The sequence below is a fragment of the Alligator mississippiensis genome, chromosome 8 (assembly GCF_030867095.1).
Source record: "Alligator mississippiensis isolate rAllMis1 chromosome 8, rAllMis1, whole genome shotgun sequence".
Taxonomy (NCBI): Eukaryota; Metazoa; Chordata; order Crocodylia; family Alligatoridae; genus Alligator; species Alligator mississippiensis.
In genome coordinates, this window is record NC_081831.1 from 24,138,760 (window position 1) to 24,166,075 (window position 27,316).

Genomic DNA, 27,316 nt, shown 5'->3' on the forward strand with positions numbered 1-27,316 from the left:
TCATCACCATCAGCATCATCAATCACTACCATCATCATCATTAGTAGTTGTAGTCACTATCATTAGTAGTTGTATTATATAATCATCATCACTTTCATATCACAATCATTAGCATAATCGATCACAATAAGCATGATTATTGTTATTATTATAGTGAATGTCATTGTCATTATTAAGTATAATAAGCAAAATCATTATCATCATTGTAATATTATGATATAATTCTCACTATAATCACAATCAATCACTATAATATTACTGTTATCATTGTCATCATCCACTATTATTATCATCTCCATCAGTCATTACCATGTTGATGATGATGATTATTTATCATCTTTTTTTAAATGCAACACACACCTTTTCCCCAAGGAACCAGCTATTGGAACTGCATATGTGCATTATATGTGAGAAACATGGTAAGAGCTGTTTCTACCACTTACTGGCCAAAAGCAAGAGTAAAACCTGCAGCACTCCCTAGGAAGAACAGTGAGTAGGCTGGACTCCCTCACTGACGCTACTCAGTTACTTACTACTGGATCTCTTTTTTTTCATTCAACCTTGAAAAAACAAGGTGTGCTGAATATTTTGGGGTGTGTTGTATGCAAAGAAATATAGTACTAACACTACCAGATATTAAATAATAATAATTATTGCTTTCAGGTGCTCTGCAGGACAGAGCTTCTTTTCTTCATCCATTTTTTTGTTTCACTCTGAAATGTCCAAAAATAGGTCAGAACTTTACCTCACCCCCCAGCTACAGTGCTAGGTACTGTATAAATATAGAAGAAATTACCCTGCTCTGATAGGCTTATAAGTCAAAATAAGTCTGGAGTGGTTGAAGGCTGGGATAAGAGGTGTGGGTGACTAGTGACCTTGTCTGGAGCTTTTCCAGTGTGTGGCCCCCCCCGGTTTCCTTCCTAATGTTGTTTGGAAGCAAATAATGTTCCTCCCATGATGTGTTCTACCCCAACCTCTCCTTTCACAGGTCATTGGGACGCTGTCAACTCTGTCATGGACACAGATTGCCCAGAGCAAAGGGATCATGTGAGTATGTGGGGAAATGCTGGGTTTGGCAACACTATAGCAGGGAACCTGAAGGGCTGACAAGGGGGACAATATTGTGGCTAAGATTGTCCTTCCCTTCTCTCATAGAGGTGATTGGCAGTTGGTGGATAATACCTGCTTCTTGACAGGGCTTTACCTGTCTGAGACCTCACAATCTATCAAAGAGCAGGCTAGAACCTTTGAACCTAAAACTCAGAGCCCTGTATTACTCTGACTTTGGGTTACCATATTTATAACTACCATGCACATAATTTCCTCTGAGAATCAGCCCTCCAAAATCAGGGTGTATGTTTTAAGTGAGGAAGCTGAATTTTTCATGAGTAAGCTGCTTTTCTTCACTGGACTAAAAGTACAGAGGGATAGAAGCAGGGAAACACTACACTGTAATGGCTGCTGCTTCCCTTTGGGCTAGCAACTAGCAGGGGCCAAAAGCTGCTGCCAATTTGGCACTGGCTATGAAAGGGTTAACCTTGTAGGTTTTTGCCCTGAAGCAGCATGTGAACTAGCTGAGGGTGAGTGAGGAAAAAATAATCTTTTTCCCCCCTATGTTCTGCATTCCAAATCCAAGGGGCAGGTCTTATCTTGGGGGCATGTTGTATATGAGAAAGTATGGTGGTCAGTCCTAGACTCAAGCTCTCCCTCATCCCTTCCATTAGAGACAATTGTGCCATGGGGCCTTTGTGGTCACAGGATGCATTGGTGGCTGCCATAGCTGGTCACGGTAGTCATCTTGGTTGCTCACAGCCTTGGCTGGCCATGGTGGCCATCTTGGCTGGCCATCCAAAACTGTTTTTACCTTCATCAGCAGCCTCTTGTGGTTGATTGGCCCCCCCAGGGGGCCAAAGGTGGGTGTGCAGGCAGACCAACTTTGGTGGGATGTGGGGGGAAGGCCAGAGAAATGAGGCTTTTCAGAAGAGAGATAAGCAAATAGCAGGGGCAGTCATGTTGGCTGCCACCTTGTTTTCCCACAGTTATAACCTTCTCTTTATCTCCATCTCCCCTCAGGCCCTTCCCCACCGAAGACAGTGTCACGGACGACGATGTGTACAGTGGCCTGTCAGATCAGATCGAGTAAGTGCCTGGCTTCTGTAGGCCAATCTCAGGAGTCCTGTGGTCTGCTCTCAGCTCTGCTGAGCATCCCCTCTGCCTCACTGTGACTTGGTTAACCCTCCTGAGTCAATGTCAGTTGTCCAGTTGAGGAGTGTTCACCCTCAAATGGATTCTGAGAATCAAGAAAGGTTCAAAGAGCCTGTCTTGTTGGCTACAAAGGACCAACTCTCAGGATCATCATAAATTCTAGTTTATTGGACAGGATGTGAAGTTACCAATGAAATCCTAAATGCAAATTTTGAGTTATGAGTGGTACTGTTCACCTTAGCGTGCACACACACACATGCACTCAATCATTCAAACCCATGTCATTTAAACCCATGTAGTATAGTGTATAGTAGCTGCTGTAGTGATTGTGAGAACACTGGTGTCAGTATATCTACCTATCTGAGGCCCTGGAATCTGCTGTTGATAGTCAGCTTCCTTCAAGGCGAAGTCCTCTTTGGAAGGGGGTTGCCTGCTTGGCCTTCTGTCTCGGTAGGTCAGGTGCTGGATGAGAGGGTGCCACTGAGGGTCACACTTAACTGCCTTTTATCCCTTTCTGGCAGACTTGTATGATCCCCCAGGAACATTTTGGTTGCCCAATCTGGAGGTCGCCACTGTCCCACGTTGGTCTTGAGTAGTGCATGACAGCTGTTAGTCACAGTCACTGGGGGTTTTGCCCCATGGTGTAGTTTTGGGAGTTAGTTTGTGATTTTGATTAATTAACAATGGTATTGTTAAGGGTTGCAGGAATAGTCAATAGGGTGGGTGCTCAGTCCCACGAATCAGTTCCTTGGCTTGATTAGCCTAAAATGGCTTGTGGAGTAGAGTTTTGTAATGGTAAGTTCCTTTGGCTAGGCTATTGTCATTTAATTACCTACTGATCACCAGGCAGACAAGGTTCTTTGGGTGAATCATATCTTTTATTAGACCAACTTAAATAGTTGGAAATAATTTTTTTAGCAAGCTTTTGGGTTTAAAAACCCTTCGTCAGGCTGAGGAAGTCTCTGCAGTTGGTGTGTGCTCTTTCTGGATGGAATGAATAGTTAAGAAGCCAGAGGCTGGGCTGGTCTGCATGCAAGACAGGCAGTCATTGAAGATATAACTTGAGGAGTCAGTGGGTGAGAGACAGGATGGGGGTGGGGGTGGAGAAAAGGGGATGAATGCACTAGTTAAATAGTGGAGAGGTACCTGGGGAGTCAGATGTCAGGCAGGTTATAATGTGTCATAAATCCAATGTCTATTAGTCCATGATTTTTTGTATCCAGGAGGTTGATGAAATGAAGTTCGTAGGTTCCTTTTGAGAAGTGTTTTGTAAGTTCCCTTTGAGGATTAGAACTGAGAGATTGAAAAGAGAGTGGTTTTCTTGTGAGAATGTGCCCCCACAGGTAATTGGGTATTCTTGTCTTGGATAGATTTCTGGTGTGTGCTCATTCTGGTGCGCAGTTGTTGTTTGGCCTCTCCTATGTATTTTCCATCAGGACATTTGGTGCGTTGGATGAGATATATTACATTTCTGGAAGTGCAGCTGTAAGATCCAGGAATGCTGATGGCTCTGTTATGGGGTGTAGTAATTGTGGGGGTGGTGGAGATGTGTTGGCAGGTTTTGCATTTCTTGTCATGGCATGGTCTGGATCCATTTGTTGAAGGGGCTACTGTTATATCAATGTCAAGAAGGGAAATGTACAAAGGGAGCTTTCTGCTACAGTCCCACCAAAAAAGGAAATACTCCCAACATAAGAATATCTAAATCTTCCTGGGAAAGTTGTGGACTCTCCATCACTGGAGGTGTTCAAGAAGACATTGAGCAGTCACTGATTTATGTGTAGCAATACCCGTGTTCTGTTATAGGGATTTCTCAGTCTTCTGAGTTTTGCTGTTTGCCACATGGGGTTGGGAGGGAATTCTACCCTCCCACTTTCTGCTATAGGTGCCAAGGTGTTTCTAGCTTTCTAAAGAGGCTATGGGTGTTGGCTGCAGCAAAGGCTGGGTGTGATGATTGGGTTGTGACAATACTCCTGTTGAGACTCAAATCTGGAGGCTCCTGATTAGAGGGTCTGGCCCCTCCACTCAGGGTCAGATTGACCACCACATTTGGGGTCAGGAAGGAATTTTACCCCATGGTCAGACTGATATGGACTGTGGGGGTAGGGTTGGGGGGCAGGAATGTGTTGCCTTCCTCCATAGTAGGGGACATGGCTTCTATCTGGGATGTCTTGAGCATATCTTAACACCATTTTACAGCAGCAGGATGTTGGCTGCTGTGGTCCCACTGCTTTCCCTGTAGCAGGGTTGGATGTGGTGTCTTGTGTTGTTAAGGCTGATGGTCATTTTACAAATAAGTTAAATGATGGATTCATCTGGGGTGGTTTGGATAGTTGTTCCTGTCTCAGGCAGGGGGTTGGACCCGACATTACCTTTCGAGCTCCTTTCCAACCCCAGTTCTCTAGGATTTTGTGAATATCATTTGATATTTTTTCTTTGTTTGTTGCAGTTGTTAAACTTTACCTAGAATTTAGCTAATCAGCGTATGCTCCAATAGTTATATTTGTTTTTATTTTGCTCTTGAATTGAATAGTGCAGCACCAGCCCCTAGTATATCAGTAAAGTGGCTAGTTTCTCTTTCTCTGGGGAAAAATATATTGTGTGTTCAGGGGTAGATCCAGTGGGGCTCACTTGTAACTGGTCCATCCAAATTTTAAAGCCAATTGCCTAGCAATGGTAGCAGCATTTCTATTGGGGCAGTAGCAAGGGAGTCAATTGACTTCACGGCTCACTAGAATTTGCTCGATTGATTTTAAATTCTTCATTCCAAAGGTGTTAACACCTCTCTTTCCTTTGAAATGGTCTTTATATGCTTCCATTGCTCTAGGTACCCTTCCTTCTCAATGCTGTGGTCTGTTTGCTGCTTCTGGTCATATCAGTTCCATTTCACAGACCTGCAGACTGCTTTTTATCTCTTGCTAGAAGCACAAACCCAGGTGTGGAAATATTACCTTAGGGGAACATTAGCTCAAGGGTGGAAATCCATTTCCATGAAATACTGGAGGTGCTGTGCAGACGCTTAGGAAAACTTGATTTTCTTTTATGAATCTGAAAAAGAGCGGTACATTTCACTGTAACGATGCTAGGAAGAATGAGACAACATTTTTGGATTATATTTGTCTAGATTGTTGTATATAGCAGATGATATAGGAGAATATCTGATATAGCAGATTCCAATAAAGCTGGGTTTTGTTTTGTTTTTTTGCTTCAGTCTTAAATTTAATGCTATAGCTCTAGGCCCTGATTTATTAATGAAGATTTTAGTTCCTTTTTTTACTGGAAGAAAATGTGTGTTGTGTTCTATGAGATGATGCACCACACCATCTGCACCCCCTTTTTCAAAACCCTAGATCCACCCATCTTAGAATTCTCTTAAATGGTTCACCTTTACCTTTTCTGACATTTTCTCTTCTACATATTTCCTTCTCCTGTTCTTTTCTTGGCCAACCATTGTCAAGCAACTATCAGTAACTCTTTACTGTCCTGTTATTAAACAGCATAAGGTCTACTGTAGTCTATAGGAGGATCACAGACACTTCTGAGCAGGGACCGTTACTTGGTGTTGGAGTTCCCCAATCTCTGTTGGGGCCCTTACATCACCCAGCAAAATGGGGTTCTGATGTCAGCCTGGGTCCACGTAGCTCCAGATGTCCTATTCTCCTCCCTCCAGTGACACAGTGGAGGATGATGATGACCTCTATGACTGTGTGGAGAATGAAGAGGCTGAAGGCGATGAGATCTATGAAGACCTGATGAGATCAGAGCCATCCTCTGTGCCTGTGAGTTCACCCTTATTGCTTGAGGATGTTCTAGCCCATGGGAGCTGGGAGTCAGGACTCCCCAAGGTTTCGGTCTCAAGGAGAGGAGCATGAATAGTCAGAGCCAAGGGGCTGGGAGTCAGGACACCTGGGTTTTTTTCCCAACTTGGTAACGTGGAGGAGGTCTGGTGGTTAGGACAGAGCACCTGGAAGTCCAAACTCCTGTGCTCTGCCCCTAGCATATATGATGGGACCAAGTGACTAGAGAGGTGGAGACTGGAATTCAGAACTCCTGGGACTTCTGTCCCTGGCACTGTGGGGAGACTGGTTACTAGAGAAGAGAGACTGGGGACTCTGAACTCCTGGGTTCTGTTCCCACGTGGCAGGGGGGAGTCTCCTGTTTAGTGGTTTGGGAGGCCTGGATTTGGGGAGGGTGTTTGAGTCTCCAGTTAGAATAGGAGCCAGGGTGGGTAGGGGTATGGATGGGGTATGGGTAGGGTTAAGGTTAGGAGTATAGGTAATTTTAGGGTTGGAGTATGGTTAGGGTGAGTAATATGGAAAGGGTTATGGATATGGGTAGGGTAAGTATAGTGGTAGGGTTAGGGGCATGGGTAGGGGTAAGGCTAGAGGTAAGAGCAGGGTTAGGGGTAGGGCTAAGTGTGATGGGTAAGGTCAATGTTTTGGGTTATGGGTAAATTTTAAGGGTAGAGGTATAGGTAAGTTTATGGCAAGGGAGAGAACTATGATTAGTGTTGGGAGTCTGGGTCAGGGTAACGGGAGCAGTGGGATTAGAAGTATGAGTATCATTAGGGTTATGGTTTATGGGTAGGGTTAGAAGTATGGGTATGAATAGGGTTAGCATTAGAGTAGGGGCATGGGTAGTATTAGGTTGGAGGTATGGGTTTGGGTAGGGTTAGGGTTAGGGGCTATGGGTAGGGTTGGAGGTATGAGTATTGGTAGGATTGGGATTGGGGACATGGATTGGGTTAGTATTCAGGTTAGGAGCCTGGGTAGAGTTGGGGGTGGGGTTCAGATTACTGAGTATCAATAACTGGCTCTGGATCCTCCCACAGCAAAAGATGACTGAGCTGGACAAAAGGAACTGCTGCCTGCAGGAAATCCGGCAGACAGAGGAGAAATACACGGACACACTAGAATCCATCTACCAGGTGCGACAAGTAGCCCTTATGGTCCTGGTCTCTTATGCCATGAGGCAGAGATAGCAGCTGGGGCTTTGGCCTACAAGGGGTTAATTTCAAAGAGGGCAGGGGGCGAAGAGTTGGGAGCATCATTTATGACCTCTTTTTCTCCCTGTTGAAAGCTGTCCCCTGTAAATCCTTGTTCCTACCATCCAGTGAATGTCCATCCAGCTTTAGGATTAGCAGGGGTTAGGGTTAGGCCGAGGCTAGAACTGAATGGTTTGACTGGCTATAACCCCATCTGTGTGTCTATCTGTGTGTGTCCATCTGTATGTCCGTCCATGTGTCCAGCACTTTAAGAAGCCCCTGCAGCGGTTTCTGAAGCTGCAGGACATTGAGAACATCTTCATTAACATCGAGGTACAATGCTGTCCCCTCTTCCCCTTCCCTTCCTGGCTTGCCATGAGCTCAGCTTGGAGAGATCCAGGCAAAAGATCAGCCTCTCACCTGTGTCAGTAATGATGTAAGAGATGGATACCCCATGACACGCATGCCACATGTGACCTGGGCAGCTGGCATGTTTGGCAGGGGAGCCCCAGGTGCCCAGGGCAGGGGGTTCAAACTGGGAGCAGAGGATGGGTCAGATGTCACTGCCAAGGCTGAGTCTCCCTTTCTTCTTTCCAGTGGTTCAGAGATGCCTTTGGGGAAGGTATAGGGATGAATTTGAACTCCTGGGTTCAATTCCCTGCTTCTTGGAAGTTAGAGGTTAGAGCAAGAGGCTTAGAATTGGGACACCCGGGTTGCATTTCTGGCTCTGGAAGGAAGCAGGACTTAGTAGTTTGAACAAGGAGGGCTGTGTCGCCTGACTCCTGGCTCTTATTTCTGGCTGTGTTGTGGTTAGCAAAAAGGGGTTGAGAGGCAGGATGCCTGGATTCCTCTATATTTTGTTTGCCACCTGCCTGAGCACATCACTTCTCCCTATGACTTGATTTCCCTGTTACTGGAGGGAACCATGTGATAATCTAGTGCCAGATCAAGATGTGGGTATGCCACATAGCATTAAGATCTCAGTTGGTCATGCCCCACTGGGTTGGAGGACGGAACCAGAAACATCCAACAACATGTCATAGCTCCTATGCTGCTCACAGTGAGAAGGGAATACTTTTCTGGCTCACGTGAGGGGGTCCTGTCCTCTGCAGCAGAAGGATCTGAGCTGTGGAGCCTCAAGCCAGAAACAAGAAGGCCCCAATGGGCAGAAAACTTCATATTAATGGTACCAGGAGGCCAGAGAAAGCCGTAGTAGAATTTGAGACCTCATGGGGCATCTAGTCCATTTCCCCTAAGGATCTCTCCCCATCAGGGGAATGGGCCCCGGGGCTTTGGGTGGGGAGATCCATCAGAGAAGAATGGGCTGGAGAGATGTTTTGGCTTGGAGCCTGGCCCACTGGGCTGCAGGGCTCATGAGTACTAGATCGATACTGTATTTTCACATATACAACATGCCACAGAATATAATATGCATGTTGTTTCTGAGGCAGAATGAAGGAAAAAAAAAGATTTTTCTAGAGGTGTGGCTGCATAGAGCAGGGACAGAGCCTCATCTTCAGTTCACTCCCCCCATCTCTTTCCTGCTTAACTAAAGCTGAAACCCTAGCTGCTGCTGAAGCCTGGCCTCCATAGGAAGATCTAGGATTTTGAAAAGAGCCAAAAAGAAGGCTGATAAATAGGAGGAGAGAAAACAGGAGCAGTGAGTAAACAGCAACATTTCCCTAGGAAAGGTTAGGTTCATTAGGACTGTCAAGACCATCAGAAAGGAGAGACGTTTGTTAATACCTCTGGAGTGAAAAACAATGAGCCATGAAACTACTTGACTCCTTCAGCTTCCTGAAGAGTAATACCACATCAGAAATCAAAGTGGGCAGCTTCTATTCCAGGCAGAAAATCAGGGTTCCCCCACTGAAGGCACACACCCCAATTTTGAGGGGTTGATTTTGTGGGGGAAATGTGTGTGATGTACACTAGAAAATACAGTAATCAGGAGGCAGCTGATGAGCTGAGATGCTGAAAATCCATATATGCATTATCCTGGTGATCTAGGCTTAAGTTTAACCCTTGTGTGACTCTAGTGGATGGTTGAGGCCCATGGTTGGGTGATGACCATCTATGGCTCGGGTGCTGCTGGTGTTGGGGCCTAAGGTAGCTGTAGCCCAGGAGGCACCACTGACCCCACCCCTACCTTTCCCCTTCTCTTAGGAGCTCCTGCATGTGCATCAGTACTTCCTGGCAGATCTACGAAGTGCCTTGTCCTTCAATAATGGCCAGAACCTCTACCAGGTCTTCATTAAGTACAAGGAAAGGTGAGGTTTTGCCCGCTAGGAGGTTAGGTACCAGGTCTGGGGTGGAAGAGATGGAGGGGTGGACGCAGAAAACCCTGGTTCCCTGGATAACTTGCCTAGGGAAGAGGAGGAAATGCCTCCAGCTCTCAATCACCTTTCCCCACTTCTGTGCAGTCAGGCAGAGGGGCCTGCTGAAGCTCCCAACCCACCCCAGGGCTTCTTCTATGTCAGCCAAAGGGTGCCCCCCAACCTTGGGCCTCTGTGTATCAGGGAGGATGTCATCATCCTGGCCTGAAGTGTCCTGAACTCAGCTCTTGGCAGGGCTTTAATTGGCTACCTCAGCCTTCTCCTTTCCTCAGCCTTCCACCGCCTTATTTTCTTTCCCATCCCTCCTTCTCTTTCCCCTCCTTTCTTTTTACATTCCCCATCTAGTGCTCTAGCTGTGTGCACCTAGGGCTCTGAGGGAAAGTCTCCTGTGGAGGACACCAGGGTTGGGGGGCCCCTGTGATTGTGACATCATTGGGGATGACCCAGCTGGGGGTCCTCTCCAGCCTTCTGCTCACAGCAGCCCCTTCTTGCCCCCAGGTTCCTTCTGTATGGCAGATACTGCAGCCAAGTGGAGGCAGCCAGCCGGTGGCTGGATGCAGTGGCCAGTGCCAGCGTGGACGTGAGGATGAAGTTGGAGGTCCGACCTATGTTGCCCTGCCATTGTAGCCCCATCCTGGCAGCGCTGCTGACTCCTGCTTCTACCTCCTAGGGCCCTGTTCCCCCTGCAGCCTTGGCTGGGGGACACAGTGCTGTGAGAGTCCCCCACACTGTCCCCTATGCCCCATTTGCAGGGTATGGAGCCTCATGAGGCCTCTTAAGTGGGCTGAGGTCAACAGAAAGCATGGTAGGAGGCACTGGCGATGCGTAGGGCTGAGATTGGCTGTGCACCCCCTGGAAGTGCCAGCCACATCTCCTGGAAGTGTACTTCCGGTTTCACTGCTGGTGGTTCCATGCTTTGTGATTGGCCACTGCTCCCCTCTCCCTACCTGGTTGGCAATTGGCCGCAGGGGACCCACCCCCATCAGCAATCTGGTCCCCCCCCTCCCCCCCCGACTCAGGAGGCACCAGTCACCCATGGTGGGAGGGGCCACGAGGTCATGAGGATCATTACTCGGAGGGAATGGTGGGTGAGGCCATGGGGGTCACCAGAGGTCATTGTAGGAGGGGCTATGAGATTCTGTGGATGGGGTCAGCAGAGGATGTGGTGGGGATGGGCCATGGGGTCACCAGAGGGCATGGTGGATGGGGCCACAAGCTCATGTGGATGGGATCATCAGAGGTCATGGTACAAGGGGCCACAGGGTCATCAAAGTTCATGGTGGAAGGGGCCATCAGAGAAGTGGTCTTGGAGTGTCAAGGGTAGGAATATGTTCCAGCATGTAGGTTTGGCCCCTGCAGGACCCTACAACTAGGCCTAAAGTCACGGCTTCAGGCCTGGTGGTGCCCTCTGACCTTGGTCTGCTCAGCAACGCCACTTCCTCTCTCCCTGGTAATGCCACTTCCTATCTTGCAGGAGTGTTCCCAGCGAGCCAACAACGGGCGGTTCACTCTGCGTGACCTGCTTATGGTGCCCATGCAGCGGGTACTCAAGTACCACCTCCTTCTGCAGGTATAGGGGGAAGTGAGGAGCAGGATGCCTGGGTTTTCTCCCCAGCTCTGGGAGGGGAGTGAATGGAACAGGGTGTGCTGGGAATCAGGACTCCTGGGTTCTATTCTAGATCTTGGAAGAGAAGTGATACCAAGTGGTTTGAGCAACCACTAGGAACTAGGACACCCAGGTCCTCTCCCCAACTCTGGGAGAAAAATGGTTAAAACAAGTCAGGGGGAAGGATGGGGGCTGGAAGCCAGGACCCCTTAGTTCTATACCCAGCTCTGGCATGGGAGTAGCATCTTGTGGTTGGAGGAGGGGGGCTGGACCCTGGAAGCCTGAGTTCTGACCCTGATTCTGGGTGGGGAATGGTTGAAGCAAGTGGGGGCTGAGAACCTGAACCTGTTTAGCCTCAGCAAGAGGAGGTTGAGGGGGGACCTGGTGGCTGCCTACAAACTCATCAGGGGAGATCAACAGCAAATAGGTAGAGCCCTTTTCTCCCCAGCACCACCTGGGGTGACAAGGAACAATGGTAATAAGCTGATGGAGAACAGGTTTAGGTTAGAGATCAGAAGGCAATATTTTACAGTTAGGGTGGCCAAAATCTGGAACCAACTTCCTGGGGAAGTGGTCCTCACCCCTACCTTGGGCAAATTCAAAAGGAGGTTGGACGATCACCTGTCTGGGGTCTTGTGAACCCAGCATTCATTCCTGCCTGTGGCAGGGGGTCAGGCTAGATGATCTGTTCAGGTCCCTCCTGACCCTAGCTACTATGAAACTATGAAACTGTGAACTATGAAACCTGGACACCTGAGTTTTATTCCCACCTCTGACATGGAAGTGTAGTTTCTAGTGGCTGGAGGAAGCGGGTGAGAACCAGGACACCTGGTTGTATCCCCAACTTTGGGAGCTGAGTGAGGTCCAGTGGCCAGAGCAGGGGGTCTGGGTTCCATCCCTGGTTTTACCACCTTCTTGTTGGATAATCTTGGGGAGGTACCTTCTCTCTATGCCTCAGTTTCCCTCTAGAGAACCATGGTCATCCTCAAACATCCCCTATCAACCCTGGCACTGGCATGATCGACTGCCAATACCCTGCTCAGCTGTATTCAGATCACCTTTTCCATTGAACCTTGGGGTGTTCTCCAACAAGATGCATCAGCACACTGGGGTGTAGATTGTTGAGTTCTTTGCTTTGTACAGGGCCTGACACTTGCAAGGCCCAGTTCAGGACTCCCTAGTCAAATCCAGTTTTGGGCAGAAAGGGAGGCAGGGAGGAGAACCCACAGAGATGTGGCTGGATGGGATGGAAATGCTTTGTGGCCTGTTGAATTTCTTTTGTCCTTCCTTTCTGTAGGAGCTTGTGAAACACACCACAGAGCCAATGGAGAAGGAGAATCTGAGGCTAGCATTGGATGCCACACGGGTGAGCCGGGCTCTGCATCTCCAGAAACCCTCATGACTTTCACCTGCAATTTCATGATTTTTTTTAATGACACTCATATCCAAAGATGGTTAAGTAGGGATGAGCCCAAGATGGTCTTCCACTTGAGCTGAGGGACCAGTGAGGCTTTCTGCTAGAGCTAGTGGGAAGAAGAAGCCTCTAGCCCCTTGGGAAAAGCCAATACCATATATCCCTGCATACCACATGCCTCTCACATAAGACTTTTTTTTTTATATAATTTGTATCCAAGGCCAAATTAGCTAAAACTAATTCCAAATCCAAGAGTTCGGAACCATAAGTAGCCCTACTACCGTCAAATATCCTCCACCTACACCTGGGGCTTCAGATATTTCCAAAACCTTTGTTGGGCATCCTACTTGCAGGCTGAAGCCCAAGAGGCTTGGGGTTTGGATGCCTCCCAGTTTTGCTTGCCCTTAGCCTTAAGGCCCTGGAGCAAGCTATGGAGGAGATTCCCATTTTCATAAACTGGGTTTAAAGCCACTGCACCTCGGCAGGTACTGAACCATGCCAGAAGAGCAGTTCTTACATAAGACATGCACCCTGGTTTTAGAAGGTAGAAAAATGTAGTGCTTGGACCCAAAGAGGTCAGAAGTGGAATCAGTGCTTCTGGAGCGCGTTGGGCTTAGCGATATATAAGATAGCCAGAAATTACCTTGTGAAACCCCAGGGCAGAAATATTCTCTTCTCCAGTCCTAGCTAACACTGACCATAGGTTCTCTGCCTCATTAGGACCTGGCACAGTGTGTTAATGAGATCAAGCGAGACAACGAGACGCTCAAACAGATCACCAACTTTCAGCTCTCCATCGAGAAACTGGTGGGTTCCTTCCAGGGCTGTCACCTAGACTCACCCACTTCCCAACTTATTTTCTTCCGTCCTTTCCTTTTTGTCCAGCCTGTCTCTTTCATTCCCTCCTCCTTTGGCTTCATGATTCCATCGCTTGTTCATCCTTCCTCTGCTTCCTTCGGATCCATCAGTTTATTCCTTCATTCCTTTATTTTCTTTCTTTTCTGGTTTAATTCTTTTGAATTTCTTCATTCCCTCTATTTCGTTCCTCCTTTTGCAGAGGAGTTTCATTGTCATTGTGGCTCTTCCCATTTTTTATTGGCTCTTTCGCTTTAAGGAACTAATAATATAAAATAAAACCCCTAAAATTTACTTTTCCCCCAGCTAAATCATATTACTTGCTCTCACATTTTTACATACAGGTATGTATGTGTAGACAAGGTTCCTTGGGTGAATCTAATATCTTTTATTAGACCAACCCAAAAGATATCAGATTCACCCAAGGAACCTTGTCTACCTATGTCCTTAGACCAACACTGCTACAACTGCCTGTGTGTGTGTGTGACTTCCCCCTACTGGAAAATAGTAGTACTACATCTATATATCGGGCCCCTGGCACGTTACATTTAAGGTGTGATGAACAAGTTCATCACTCCTTAAATAGCAGCCCAGCCACACCTGAAACTCAACTTAAGGTGGAAGAATTCAATAAATGAGCCATGAAGTTATTGCCCACATAACGTGGATTAACTTTTGTGGCTTGTTTGTATCGCACCTTAAATGGAACCTGTGGCCAGGACATCTGTCGGGCCTAGGAATTCCCTTTCCCAGCTGGGTGCTGTCAATCAGATGTGGCTGCCCTGTGGCATGGCCAGTGGCTGTGGGTAGCACTCAGTAAAGGGGTCAGCCAGGATGGAGGTAGGGGACCTTGAACTTATAGCCTCACGGAGGAGAGAGGAAGGGGGCAGGTGAGCTGGCTTAACCCTTCCATTGCCAAATTCAGGGCTTGGATCCTTACTCCCATGGGAGCCATAGGAGCAGGTGGGCGGGCAGGGGGGCCACAAGGCCAGAGGTTCGAGCCCCACTGCTTCTGCTCCCAGGTATGCCTGTAGGAGGAAGAGTCAGAGCAGGGAGGGGGCAGGGCTTGATTGGTGGCCCCCACTACTGCAGATACACTGAGGTATATCAGGATGATTGGCAGGGTTCAAAGCCCTAGCACTGTACCCCTGGCATTGTCAGTCAACCATTGGCTGGTAGTAGCATAGATTGTTATCCTCAGCCCAGTGGAGGAGTACATGGTGTTATGGCTCGTTTCCAGGCTGAACTCATAAAGGAACTGCTGCTCTTTCCCCCCACCAGTCAGAGTCCCTGGCCGAGTTTGGGCGGCCGAAGATGGACGGGGAGTTGAAGGTGATCAGCTCGGAGAAGCGCTCCAAAACTGACAGGTGAGGGCCTCTGTACCTTAGTGTCCCATCTGTAGAATAAAGACAGTGACCCCAAGCTTTTCCAAATGGGCTTTGGGGTGCAAAATGCAGTACAAGATCTACCTGGTGCTTAGCTCTGCCCCTACAGATCACTATAGGTGGAGAGACAGAGGTGGATCTTAACCAAAACCTTTCAAGAGGAACTCAGCATTATCATCATCTTCATCTGCACCATCATGGCTGCACTATCTAATTTATAACATGCCCCAGAATAAAATGTGCACCTTGCTTTAGAAAGGCAGAATGAATAACGTGAGATCTTTCCTTGATAGCCTCTGCCAGGGAGGAAACAGAACGTCCAGAGCCTGTATCCAGGGTCATGGACAGCTTCACTTTTGTTCTCCTGTCAGGGACTTAAGCCGCAGAAACTTCTGTTACCGTATTTCTGTAATTATAATGTACCCACAGTTTCTAGCAGCCATGTTTTGGGGGAAGGCATGTGTTGCATGTGAGAAAACATGCCATTTTTTGTTGTTCTTATTAATATTGTTGTTATTACTGCTGTTTTGCTGTTGTTGTGATTGCTGTTATTATTGTTAGTGGCGGTGTTTTGTTGTTTTGCTTTTCCTGTTGTCGTTGTTGTCATCTATGAATAATAATGATAATAGTAATAATGATGATGCTGCTGATAATGTTTATTAGTGGTGTTACGATTTTCATCATTTATGTTGTTTTGCTGTTATTTTTTTGCTATTGTTGTTGTTAGTGGTAGTATTAGTATTATTACTGGTGCAGTGGGACAGAGCTGTACTGCTACCCAGTGCGTGCACAGGTGGTGGATAGTGGAATGACCTTCAGGGCAGATTAGCTGTGAGGAATAAGCAGTCGCAGACCAAGCAGTGGCAGCACCATCAGGATGTGGTGAGGACAGCAGATGGCAATGGTTTCCCTCCTGAAAAGCCCCACACATCCTTTGACAGTGCTGTGACATGGCAAGTGCAGGTTGCCACTGTAATAAGCCTGCGCACCCCACCAGCCATGGGTCTACAAGTCCCCAATGACAGAGCAGATGGAAGATGTTAGAACCTCAACAGCTGCGATGGTGGATGAAGGCTGCAGCGGAATGAGATCCCCAGTTGTCTCGGTCTCCTTGCCATTGGATCAAGGTCCCGTTCTGTCAAGAGCCGTGTGGAAGCTGATGTACAGCAGCTTCTTCATGGTAAAAGAAGTCACACACGGGCATCTTCTGTGAAAACAGGTGGAAGACGATCATCCTCAACTGCGAAGGATTGCTGAAGAAGAAGATTATTGGTGGCAGGGATGGTGTTGTTTTGCTGCTGTTATTATTACTATTGGTGATGTGGTGGTATTATTGCTGTTGTTGTTTTGTTGTTGTTGTTATTATATGTAATGTTATAACAAAATCTTATAAGTGTAATAACAGTAACACTTGGTCCCCTTCTGCACTAAAGCTGTGGATTTTAAACCCATTTCAAAAGGGGTGTGTATATGGGGGAAACTTGCTGCTCATTATCTGATCTGATGTTATATCTGTCTGCCTATACTAGAATAAGCAAGGGAAACCTGAACAGCTCAGATTTAAAGAAGAGTGGACAGGTGCAAGAGGTATCTTAGAATATCTTATATCAGCACAATTTACTTTATTTCTTTGCATGCAACACACCCTGGAATATAATATAGAATGCTACTCAGTTACTTATTATGGGAAAAAGAGCTTTCCCTGTAGTAAGTAACTGAGTAGCAGCAGCAAGGAAGCCCAGCCTGCTCATTGTTCTGCTCTTTTTGAGTTAGGCATAGACTTTTGCTTGTGGCTGTTAAGCAATAGAAACTGCTCTTACCATATTTCCTCATGTGTGATGCTCACTCCAATTTCCAGTGGCTTTTTTTGGTGGGCAAAAGTGCATGTTGTATGCAAGAGAATACAATAATACTAGTCTAACTGTTACATCTATTCACACCTTCTTATAAGGAGTCTTTACTGGCAATGTGAATGCAACTATCCCCCACAGAGTGACGCTAACCCCAGTTACTTGTGGTATAAACTTGGATTTGCCAGTATAACTGCATCTGGCATGGGTCTGTTGTGTGGATGTAGCTTGAGCCTCTCTGCCTCTTCCCTGGCAGGTATGCGTTTCTGCTGGACAAAGCCATGATCATTTGCAAAAGGAAGGGGGACTCGTATGAGATGAAGGAGTTCATCAACCTCCACAATTATCAGGTCCGGGATGACTCACTGGGGGACAGGGAAAATAAGAAGGTGAGTCTGGGGGGTGGAGGCATGAGGAGGGGGAGCGGGGGGTCTCCCCACCTTGCTAACATAGCACAGGCCTTCATGCACACATGAAGGTGCGCCATTCCATCCAGTAGCGGGGCAGTAAGGACATAACCTCCCCACCCCCATCTCCCCCGTTGGGCTTCACACGACTCACCTGGTTTGGATGCCAGAGGGGGTCAGCAGAGAGCCCAGGAGTCTGGACCTGGCTCTCTCTAACCACAGAGCACTTGTCTCCCAGAGAACCCTGGGGTCCTGCACGCCAGCCCTGGCCTGCTCTACTCACTAGGTAACACCCCCACCCCAGCAAAGAGTAGAACTCAGGTATCCAGGCTCCTGTTGTAACCACAAGGCTCTGTGCGCCTCCCCGACATCAGCAAATGGAACCCAGCTGTCCTGGCTCCCCAGTCCCTGTCTTACCCAGGTCTGTTGCTCTGCTTTCTACTCTTTGCCCTGTGCTACCTGCCCCATCTGTTTTTCTGCTCTCCACTCCTTGCCCTTTGCTGCTGATCCCATAAAGCTGCTCTGCTTCCTACTACCTGTCCCATCGGCTACTCTGCTTTTTGCTCCCTGCCCCATCTGCTGCTCTGCTTCCTGCTCCCTGCCCTCTGCTCCTTGCTGCCAGCTGGATGCAGCAGGCAATGTCAGGTATCCACATTCCTGACCAGTCCAAGAGTCTCTAACTCTGTACATGGCTTCTCTTTTCCAGTGGACCCACATGTTCTTTCTGATCGACAGCTATGGGGCGCAGGGTTACGAGCTGTACTTCAAGACCCGGGAGCTGAAGAAGAAGTGGATGGAGCAGTTTGAAATGGCTATGTATGACCTCCTTTCTTTTCCCGTCTTCAGCACCCCTGTCCCCTCTCCCTCTGCCCCATGGGCTCCTAGCCCCAGAGGGGTCCCTGCACTTTCCCACCATCATATTGCTCAAGATGGGGTTTCCAGCCTCTGCCCCCATGGTGTCAGGAGCTGTACAGACTCAGCGAGACCCAGCCCCTGCTCCAGCTGGGATCAGGAGCATGTGTCAGGCACTGCACAGACATGCAGAAACAGCCATTGTCCCAGCTGGGACCAAGCCACTGTTGTATCAGGCACCACACACAGACATACGTGCCCCCCCCCCCCCCCCCCCCCCCCCAACACACACACACACACTACAAAGAGACATTACACGTATCCTGAGAGAAACCACTTTATCCTGGAACAAAGTGAGATTGTTCAGATGTTCATGTCCATTGTCCTGGGATAAATCCTATAAAGGATACCAAGTATTAACATGTTATTCCAGGTGGCTGCAAATTGTGTCTGCGCAGTGTCTCCATGTTTCTACTGCAGGAAAGAAAAAACACTGAATGGATAGTTGAAAAGCAACAGGGCATTCAGTCCCTGATTAGAAGGACAATGTGTAAACATGTCAATCCTAGATCTCTGTTCTGGAAGGGAGACGCAACTTGTCCAGGGGAGAATGCAATGTCTGTTCCCATCCACACACACACAGAGTAACTGCCTTGGCTGAAATCGGAGCACTGTGGGTCCATAGCTCTGTACACACCCTGTGACACGCAGCACAGCTGGGATCAGGGCCCCATGTGTCAAGTGCTGTATGTATACCATGAGAGACAGCCCTGCTGGGATCCTGGCCTTGTATGTCAGGTGCTCTACACACACTGTGATACAGAGCTCAGCTGGGATCAGGGCCCCGTGTGTCAGGCACTCTAAAAGTCACAATTATTGGGCTCAGCACTGAAGTAACCTGGCAAAATCCTCCAGCATCAATTACCCAGGAGAGCCATTGAAGGGAATTTCTTGGGTCCTTCTGCCAGTGAATTGAGGTGACTGGCTGATGTCAGCATTAGGGGGGCAGGGGCTCTGTGTCTGTTCTGGTCCCTGCTCCAAGTTCTTTTGTGTTGATCATGAATGTCCCTCATATCTATCATGTCCCTCTCTGCAGTTCCAACATCTACCCTGAGAATGCCACGGCCAACAGTCACGACTTCCAGATGTACTCCTTTGAGGAGACAGCATCCTGCAAGGCCTGCCAGATGCTGCTCAGGTAGGAACCTCCTGGATCCCGGAGCACATACCCTATTTTTCCACGTGTGTGTGTAAGCACACATGTGTATAACATGTGTGTATATGTATGTGTATAATATATAGGGGTGTGTGTGTGTAACGTTTATATGTGCATGTATATATATGTGTATGTGTATAATATATGTGTGTGTGTATATATGTGTGTATATGCATGTGCATAATATATATATATATATATATATATATATATATATATATATATGTGAGTGAATATAATATGCACAGGCTTCACTTTTTATTTTGTAATAATTTTGATGGATATTATCAATTTATTTTTAAGCATTTTTTCCATTTTTATCCATTTAAATTTTCAGGATTGTGCGAAATTAAGGTTTGGGGGACAGACAAACACAACTACAGTAGGACTACCACCAGCTGAGTAACAGAGCTGCCATCAGTCCTCACTCCACTCCACGCCCCTGTAGCTCCCTTTGTCATTTCCTCTGCCTTTGCCTAGTCCCTTGGGGTTTCTGGGAGTTGCAGTCCAAACTACTGCTCTCCCTGTAGGCACACTTCATCAGCCAACATTTTTCTTAGTCCCTTTTCTATGAATTTCAGATATTAATGATGTAAAAAAATCATCAGTTTGTGAATGTGTGGCTCAATTGACATATATCAATGTTTACTGATAAAAATCAAATCCTGACAATCCTAAATAACTGCGTGTATATAATCTGTATATCTGTGTGCATATGTGTGCATATATATTTGTGTGTGTGTGTGTATAGTGTGTGTATATGCCTGTATGTGTGCATGTATACATACACACATGTATATATTACACACACACACACACACACACACACACATCTATCTATCTATCTATCTATCTATCTATCTATCTAGATAGATAGATAGATAGATAGATAGATATAAATGTAACATACACATGCATATAATACACCACTGGGGCTCCCAGGTTAGCAGGAAATTTGCACCCCCCCCATATACATAAACACACACACACACAACACCAGTGGTTTGCAGGTGGTAGTGTAGGCCTTGCTAGAGCATCAATTAGCATATATTGTATTTTCTCACATACAAGGTGCCCCAAAATATAATGCGCACCTTGGTTTTGAAAGATGGACTGAAGCAAGAAGGATCTTTCCTTGTAGCAAGTAACTTGAGTAGCAGCAGCTGGGGCTTGGAGCCTACTTGTTGTTCTGTGAGTTGCATGAAGATTTGACTTCGCCTTTGCCCATAGCTAACAGCTACTGCTCTTACTGTACTTCTCACATATAATGGTAGCATTACAGTGACACTGTAGCCCTGGTGGTCCAGGAATCGTATGAGAGGCAAAGATTTCTTAGGGCGGGCTCTTTTATTGAACCAAATGCATAAGTGGGATGGAGTTAGACAAGCTTTTGAATACAAGATGATGTGTGTTGTGGCTTCCAGCAGCTATTTTGTATATGCCAGAAACTATAGTAACAGCCCTACTGTTGCTGCTGGCTGATCAGTGAGGAGGATGGAGAGAACCTGGTTGACCCCATTCTTATTAAAAAACTAGGGGACTGTGGCGTTAACACCTACACAGTCAAATGTGTCGCTAACTGGCTGGAGGGCCACACCCAGAGAGTGGCGGTGGATGGGTCATTTTCGACCTGGAGGGATGTGGGCAGTGGGGTCCCCCAGGGCTCGGTCCTCGGACCCTCACTGTTCAACATCTTCATCAGTGACTTGGACGAGGGGGTAAAAAGCACCCTGTTCAAATTTGCTGATGACACTAAGATGTGGGGGGATGTGGGCACGCTAGAAGGGAGGAATAGGCTGCAATAGGACCTAGACAGGTTACAGGGGTGGGTGGGTGAGAACAGGATGGGTTTCAACACTGACAAGTGCAGGGTGCTGCACATGGGGAGGAAGAACCAGCAGCATACCTACAGGCTGGGGAACTCCCTTCTTGTCAGTGCAGAGGCAGAAAAGGATCTTGGAGTCATTATTAAGGTCAATATGAACATGAGCCAACAGTATGGGGACGCGGCGGTCAGTAAGGCCAACCACACCTTGTCATACATCCGCAGATGCATCTTGGCAGGTCCAAGGAGGTGATCCTCCCCTTCTATGCAGCACTGGTCAGGCCACAGTTGGAGTACTGCATCCAGTTCTGGAAGCCACACTTCAGGAGGGATGTGGACAGCATTGAGAGGGTCCAGAGGAGGGCCACCCGCATGATCGGGGGCAGCAGGGCAGGCCATACAAGGAGAAGCTAAGGGACCTGCACCTGTTCAGCCTCCACAAGAGAAGGCTGAGGGGGGATCTAGTGGCAGTTTACAAACTAGTCAGGGGGGACTAGCAGGCATTGGGGGAGTCCCTGTTCCCCCGAGCACTACCAGGAGTGACTAGAAATAACAGTCGCAAGTTGGCAGAGGGTAAATTCAGCCTAGACATCTGAAGGCACTACTTCACTGTCAGGGCGGCTAGGATCTGGAACCAACTTCCAAGAGAAATGGTGCTGGCTCCTACCCTGGGGGTCTTTAAGAGGAAGTTAGACGAACACCTCGCTGGGGTTGTTTGACCCCAGTACTCTTTCCTGCCATGGAAGGGGGTCAGACTTGATGATCTGCTCGGGTCCATTCTGACCCTACCAACTATGAAACTATGAAACTATAACCTTTGATCCCTCCATGGGGTGCTGGCTGCCATAGGGTGCCAGGGTGGAAGCCCTGTGGGTGAAGGCGGGGTGGCAGACTGGGAGAGCAGGGAGAGAAGGGGGCTTCCCAGTCTGTTTTAACCCTGTCTGTGTCATCTCTTGGCCTTGTCAACAGGGGCATCTTTTACCAGGGCTATCGCTGTAGTCGCTGCCGGGCACCAGCTCACAAAGAGTGTCTGGGGCGAGTGCCACCATGTGGGAAGGCGCTTGCAGGTATGTGGCCATCTCTGAATGGGACCAGAGGACATGTGGCTCCCTTCCAGCCTCTGGCCTGTTGGGGCCTGGGAGCAAGCTGCATTGATAGGCTGGTTCTCCTGAGGCCTCTCAGAAGGGTTCGGAGCAAGGGATTCTGGGAAGCCTCTGAGACAAAGTGCTGCAAAGCATTCTGGGATATGGCTAGGGGTCAGGGGTGAAGTTGTGTGAAGCATTTTTGGATACAGCAGGGGCAAAGTGGTGCAAAGGATTCTGGGATACTTTTGGGGGTGGGGAGTGGTGTCAGATTTGGGGGGGCAGTTGTGCAAAGCATTCTGGGATGCCATTAAGGAACTTGATGTGAAGAGTTCTGGGATACAGAAAGGGCAAAGTGGCACAAAGCATTCTGGGATGCTGCTGGGGGTGGGGAGTCTAATGAAGGATTCTGGGATAGATAGCCTGTGGTGCAAAGCATTCTGGGTTACCACTGGAGTGGCGAGTGTTATGAAGGGTTTTGGGATACAACGGGGCTCAGGGGCACAAAGCATTATGGGGTCCTGTGGGGGCAGGGGCAGGGAGTAATGTGAAGGAAACTGGGGTGGCCTCTGGGGCAGAGTGCCACAAAGCATTCTGGGATGGCTCTAAGGGTGGGTCCCAGATGCAAGGGGTTGAATGTAAGCTCAGGGGAAGGAAGGGCGAAGCGGAAAGCCTCCGGGTTAACTCTTTCACTGCCTCTGTGTCCCTGGAAGCAGGTTATCAGTTCCAGCCCCCCTGGTCTTTGCCAGGGACCTGCAAAGGGGAAATCAATAAAACCTACTTGTCTTTTGCATTATCTTTCAAGTAATTCCCCTTTTTTTCCCTCCCACTCCAGATTCAGGGTCTGTGTTAAAAAAGGTAAAGAAAAAAAGCCTTTAGATTTTCAATGGGGGGTGGGTTCTCATTGGGAGGTGGATTTATTAGTTGCATTTCGGTAGGAGGGACTCAGCAGAGAGGCCTTCATTATGCTGGATTCAGGGGGTACAATGAAGCCAAGCCAACCCCAAAGAATCTATGTGAATGCAGGGCAGGTGGGAAACAGGCACAGAGCAAGGCGGGGAACAGAACTTAGGCCTGTGTGGTCCAGCTCTCTACCTGTTAGTCAGCACTACTGCCATGAGAGGGAGACAATGCTGGCTGGAATGGGTGCATGGTGAACTGGCCCCCGAGTGAGACCCTGAATTCTTCCCTCCTGAAACCTGACCCCTTCTCTCCAGTTCTGCCCCCAGTAGTCACCCTCCCCCACCTTATTTATAGAAGGGTCTGTGACCTTTGAACTGCAGCCTGGTACCACCTGCTGATCCTTGGTTTTTCCCTTCTGCAGAACAAATCCAATCGACACACCCAGGAGAAAAGGAAGAATGACCTTGGTAAGCTGCATTCTGGGCACCCACCTTCATGCTTTGTGGCAGGTGCAGATCACCAGCTCAGGGGTCAGAAGGATTTTGCCTCCTTGAATTGAGCAGAAGAAGGGGGAACCCTACTGGTGACCCTGGGCAGTACAAGCTGTGGGGGCAAGGGGGTGTCTAGGAGAACCACACACACTTTCATTCCCACAAAGGATCTCCAGGATAGTAGTTCACTAGTTCTGTTGTGGTATTGGGACTTGGGACTGTTCAGCCTGGAGAAGAGAAGACTCAGAGTGGATTTGGTGGCAGCCTATAAATATATCAGGTGTGTACATCAGGGCCTGGGGGAGCATCTACTCACCAAGGCCTTGCAGGGCAGGACAAGAAATAATGGGCACAAGCTGATGGAGGATCACTTCAGGCTAGAAATCAGGAAAAACTTCTTTACAAGTTGAGAACCGAGGGTTTGGAACAGGCTCCCCCCAGAGTTGCTATAGTCATCCACCCTGGCAATCTTCAGAAAGTATCTTAATACCCACCTTGCTGGGGTCATCTGATCCCAGCAGTCTTTCCTGCCCAAGCGCAGGGGGCTGGACCCCATGACCTGTAAGGCCCCTTCCAGCTCTTAACAACTATGAAACTATGAGGGACTGTTGCCCCTCTTCTCTGGAGCCCTGGTGCATCCTGGGATATACTGAGTATGGGGCTGGACCAGATGACCTCATGAGGTCTCTCCAGCCCTACCTTCCTATGATCCTATACAGTGTCCAACCCTTACCAAACGGGTCCACGAGGAGACCAGGTTACTGATCCTATCAATCACATAAGGAAGCCTGATGCTAGGGTAGATGGGCCCCTGAACCTTGTTGGGTGGTTCTCAATGACTCGTGGGAGATCTGGGTTGATGCAGGTTCAAAGAGCATGGTGCAGCCCAAAGGAAGATCTGCAATAGCCCAAGCATAGAGATGGGTCACTCCATAGTCATCTCCATGGAAGGTTGGGTCCAGGCCTTCTGTGTGGCATGTGGTGGCTGTGGGGAGACAACTGGGGGTGGTATGGTGGGGTCTTCCATCTCCTCTGTTCCCTAGGTTTGCCTAAGATGGAGGTCTGCCAGGACTATTATGGACTGCCGCCGCCACCTGTAGCTTTCGGCCTGCCCTTGCGTCTCAACCAGGGCGACATCATAGAGCTGACAAAAGCTGAGGCAGAACAGATCTGGTGGGAGGTAGGTCCACCCAACAGGGTAGCCACAGGTGGTGGAGGAGACCTAACCATGTGGCGACTTGCCTGGGGATTTAGGGGAGGAGGGATTTAAACCCATGATCCACAGCTTTGGCTTCTGCCAGTGCTGCTTTTATTCTTGTACCTGACTACCCCAATCAGAGTGCCCAGGGGTGAAACCAAGCAGTGCAGGCTAGCACCCCAGAGAGAACCTTAGTGACCTTCTTGTCTGCGTGGCAGTCTACAAAGGTATTTAGATATCTATTCATTGAAACCAATAGAATTTATGCACTTCAGTAAGCCAGTTAAAAATACCTCTGTGGCCCCAGCCTGGGTTCGCAGTGTTTGCTTTAGAGAGCCACTTCATGAGGGGTCATTGCCCATTGCCATCATCCAGTTGCCCCCAGACTTGGTTCCCCAAGGGGGCTAGGAGCTCCCAAGCCATGCAAAAGTCAATGGGAGCTGTTTCCAAAACCACCCCAGTCAATGAAAAGATGCCCGTTGGTTTCACTGAGGTTGTCTGTCATCAGGTGTCCAGCTTCAAGTGAGCTGGGAAATATTCCTTTTTCCTGTGAAAAAGGTCAGCTTTGGGGTAAAAAAAGGTCTTTTGGGAAACACTGCAGAAGAGAATAGGGGCAGGAGGGAATCAGACTATGGCTTTCATGATGTAGTTTTGGGCTGAATATCAGGCCCAGCAAAGGCCTCTTGGCCCATCACCATAGGTCTGATGTGCATTGGCTTTGGCCACCTGTCAGGTTTGATCCAGGCATAGACAGTGGGCCTCAGTAAGTTGTGCTAGGTGAGGGGGTGACTGGAGTGGAAGCTCAGATCCAAGCCAGGCATCAGCCTAGTCCCTGATAATAAGCTGCGGGGACAGATGAGATCCTGGTCAGGGCAAGCAGTTGATCCAGGTTGGGAGGTCCGAGACAGAAGCAAGAGTAACTAGGAACAGGCAGGAGGGTCTAAGTCAGTGGGGTCAGGGCCCAGAGTCTGTTACCATATTCCCTTGCATACAACAAGCAGGCCAGAATCATAGCAAGGAGGTTTTGCCCAGACAGCCTGCTGTTGTCCATTGTGAGCTTATATATCCCAATCTGGATGGACTTCTTTTCCTAAGGGACAACTCTGCCTGATCCTACTGTCTGGGGCCTGGGGATGGATCTGCCCCAGTTGGGTCTCAGCTCATACTGCTGTCGCTTTCAGGGAAGAAACACATCCACGAATGAGGTCGGTTGGTTCCCCTGCAGGAAGGTGAAGCCGTATGTGTATGTAAGTAACACTTCCTTCTGGGTTTGCTGTGCATCAGAGCGGTAACTTCTGGGGGTTTTTATCTGTGGATTTGGCTGCCCGGTATGGGGCAGGGGGATCAGAAATATGTCAGTCTTAACCCTATCCCATTTAGCAGAAGGATTTTATGGTCAAAGCACTGGACTGGGATTCAGGAGACCTGCCCTGCCACTGATAACTCATGCAGCCTTAGGCACATCTCTCCATCTTGTTCCTTCATTAGTTGGTCTTCAAACCAGAAGTGGTTCTTCCTATATTTCCCCTCCCTGTTGTAAGGTCTTTGCCTCTCAGGAGATCTCAGGGCAGGACCTGGCCTCATGCTGCCCTGACCAGCTTTGCGGTGTTCCTGGTCCATGGGGCCCTTGATCCTGGCTGAGATTTATTCATGTCACATAACAGACTCCTGCTGTCAATGGGGGTCTGGGCAATTCCTGTTGGAGATCCCTCCCAATCTCAGGCAGGGTCTGTGCAGTACCTGGCACAAGTGTGGGGGAAGGAGGAGTCCATACATTGTCTTGTGCTATGTGGGGGCTCACTCGATCTCCTGCACAAAAGGCAAACATTTTTTTTGGTGGCATCAATAGACACATTAGGTGCAAGACGTAGGATGTGACAGTGCCTACTCTACACTAGTTAGGCCTCATCTAGAGCATTGTGTGTATTTTGGGCTCCACATTTTAAAAAGGGCATGGAAAAGTTAGAGAGGGTTCAGAGGCAGGTGACAAAGATGATCAAGGGTTTGGAAAGCAAGTCATATGGGGAGAGGCTGAAGGAGCTAGACATGTTCAGCTTGCGGAAAAGGCACTTAAGAGGGGACTTGATAGTAGTTTTCAAATACTTGAAGGGCTGCCATAAAGAAGGAAAGCACTTTTTCTGTCTTGCTGCAGAGAGTAGGACATGGACCAATGTCTTGAACTTGCAGCCAGATAGGTTTAGATTGGAGATCAGGAAAAACTTCTTTGCTGTTAGAGCAGTGAGGCAGTGAAATAGATGCCTGGGGAGTTGTGGACTTTCCATCAGGTTCAAGGAGAGGCTGGTCAGCCACTAGTCAGGCATGATCTAGGTATAGCAATGGCTATGTTTTACTGTGGGGATTACCGAGGCTGCTGGGCTTTCGTGCTTGCCCCCTCACCCCTTTCTGCTACATTTGTCAGGGTGTTTTTAAGCCTTCCTCAGAGGTATTGCTTCAGCCCAGGCTGGGGATGGCACCTGGCATGCTCCTGCTGGGACTTAAAGATGGAGACTCCTGGCTAGAGGGTTTTGCCCCTTTGCTCAGGTTCAGACCAATGCCAGATTTGGGGTTAGGAAGGAATTTAATCGCATGGTCAGATTGGTACAGACTGGGGTGGGGGGTGTGTGTGTGGGGGGGGGGGTGTTCTCAGTGTAGTGGGGCTACAGCCTCCACCTGGGATCTCTTGAGTGCATGTTACCAACCTTTTACA

At 48.3% G+C, this 27,316-nt stretch overlaps 1 protein-coding gene across 1 annotated transcript in view; it reads left to right on the forward strand.

Moving 5' to 3' along the window:
- Positions 1-27,316, forward strand: part of VAV1 (vav guanine nucleotide exchange factor 1) — a 59,053-nt gene that overhangs the window by 22,166 nt on the left and 9,571 nt on the right. The window contains exons 3-21 of the mRNA XM_006265605.4: positions 989-1,047; positions 2,074-2,139; positions 5,876-5,984; positions 7,037-7,132; positions 7,454-7,522; positions 9,356-9,459; positions 10,024-10,123; positions 11,000-11,095; positions 12,429-12,497; positions 13,266-13,352; positions 14,682-14,767; positions 16,892-17,024; positions 17,749-17,858; positions 18,991-19,092; positions 21,905-22,002; positions 22,853-22,875; positions 23,342-23,387; positions 24,455-24,591; positions 25,791-25,856. Of these exons, the coding sequence (XP_006265667.1) occupies positions 989-1,047; positions 2,074-2,139; positions 5,876-5,984; positions 7,037-7,132; positions 7,454-7,522; positions 9,356-9,459; positions 10,024-10,123; positions 11,000-11,095; positions 12,429-12,497; positions 13,266-13,352; positions 14,682-14,767; positions 16,892-17,024; positions 17,749-17,858; positions 18,991-19,092; positions 21,905-22,002; positions 22,853-22,875; positions 23,342-23,387; positions 24,455-24,591; positions 25,791-25,856 (1,656 nt within the window). The remainder of the gene's footprint in view (positions 1-988; positions 1,048-2,073; positions 2,140-5,875; positions 5,985-7,036; positions 7,133-7,453; positions 7,523-9,355; positions 9,460-10,023; positions 10,124-10,999; positions 11,096-12,428; positions 12,498-13,265; positions 13,353-14,681; positions 14,768-16,891; positions 17,025-17,748; positions 17,859-18,990; positions 19,093-21,904; positions 22,003-22,852; positions 22,876-23,341; positions 23,388-24,454; positions 24,592-25,790; positions 25,857-27,316) is intronic.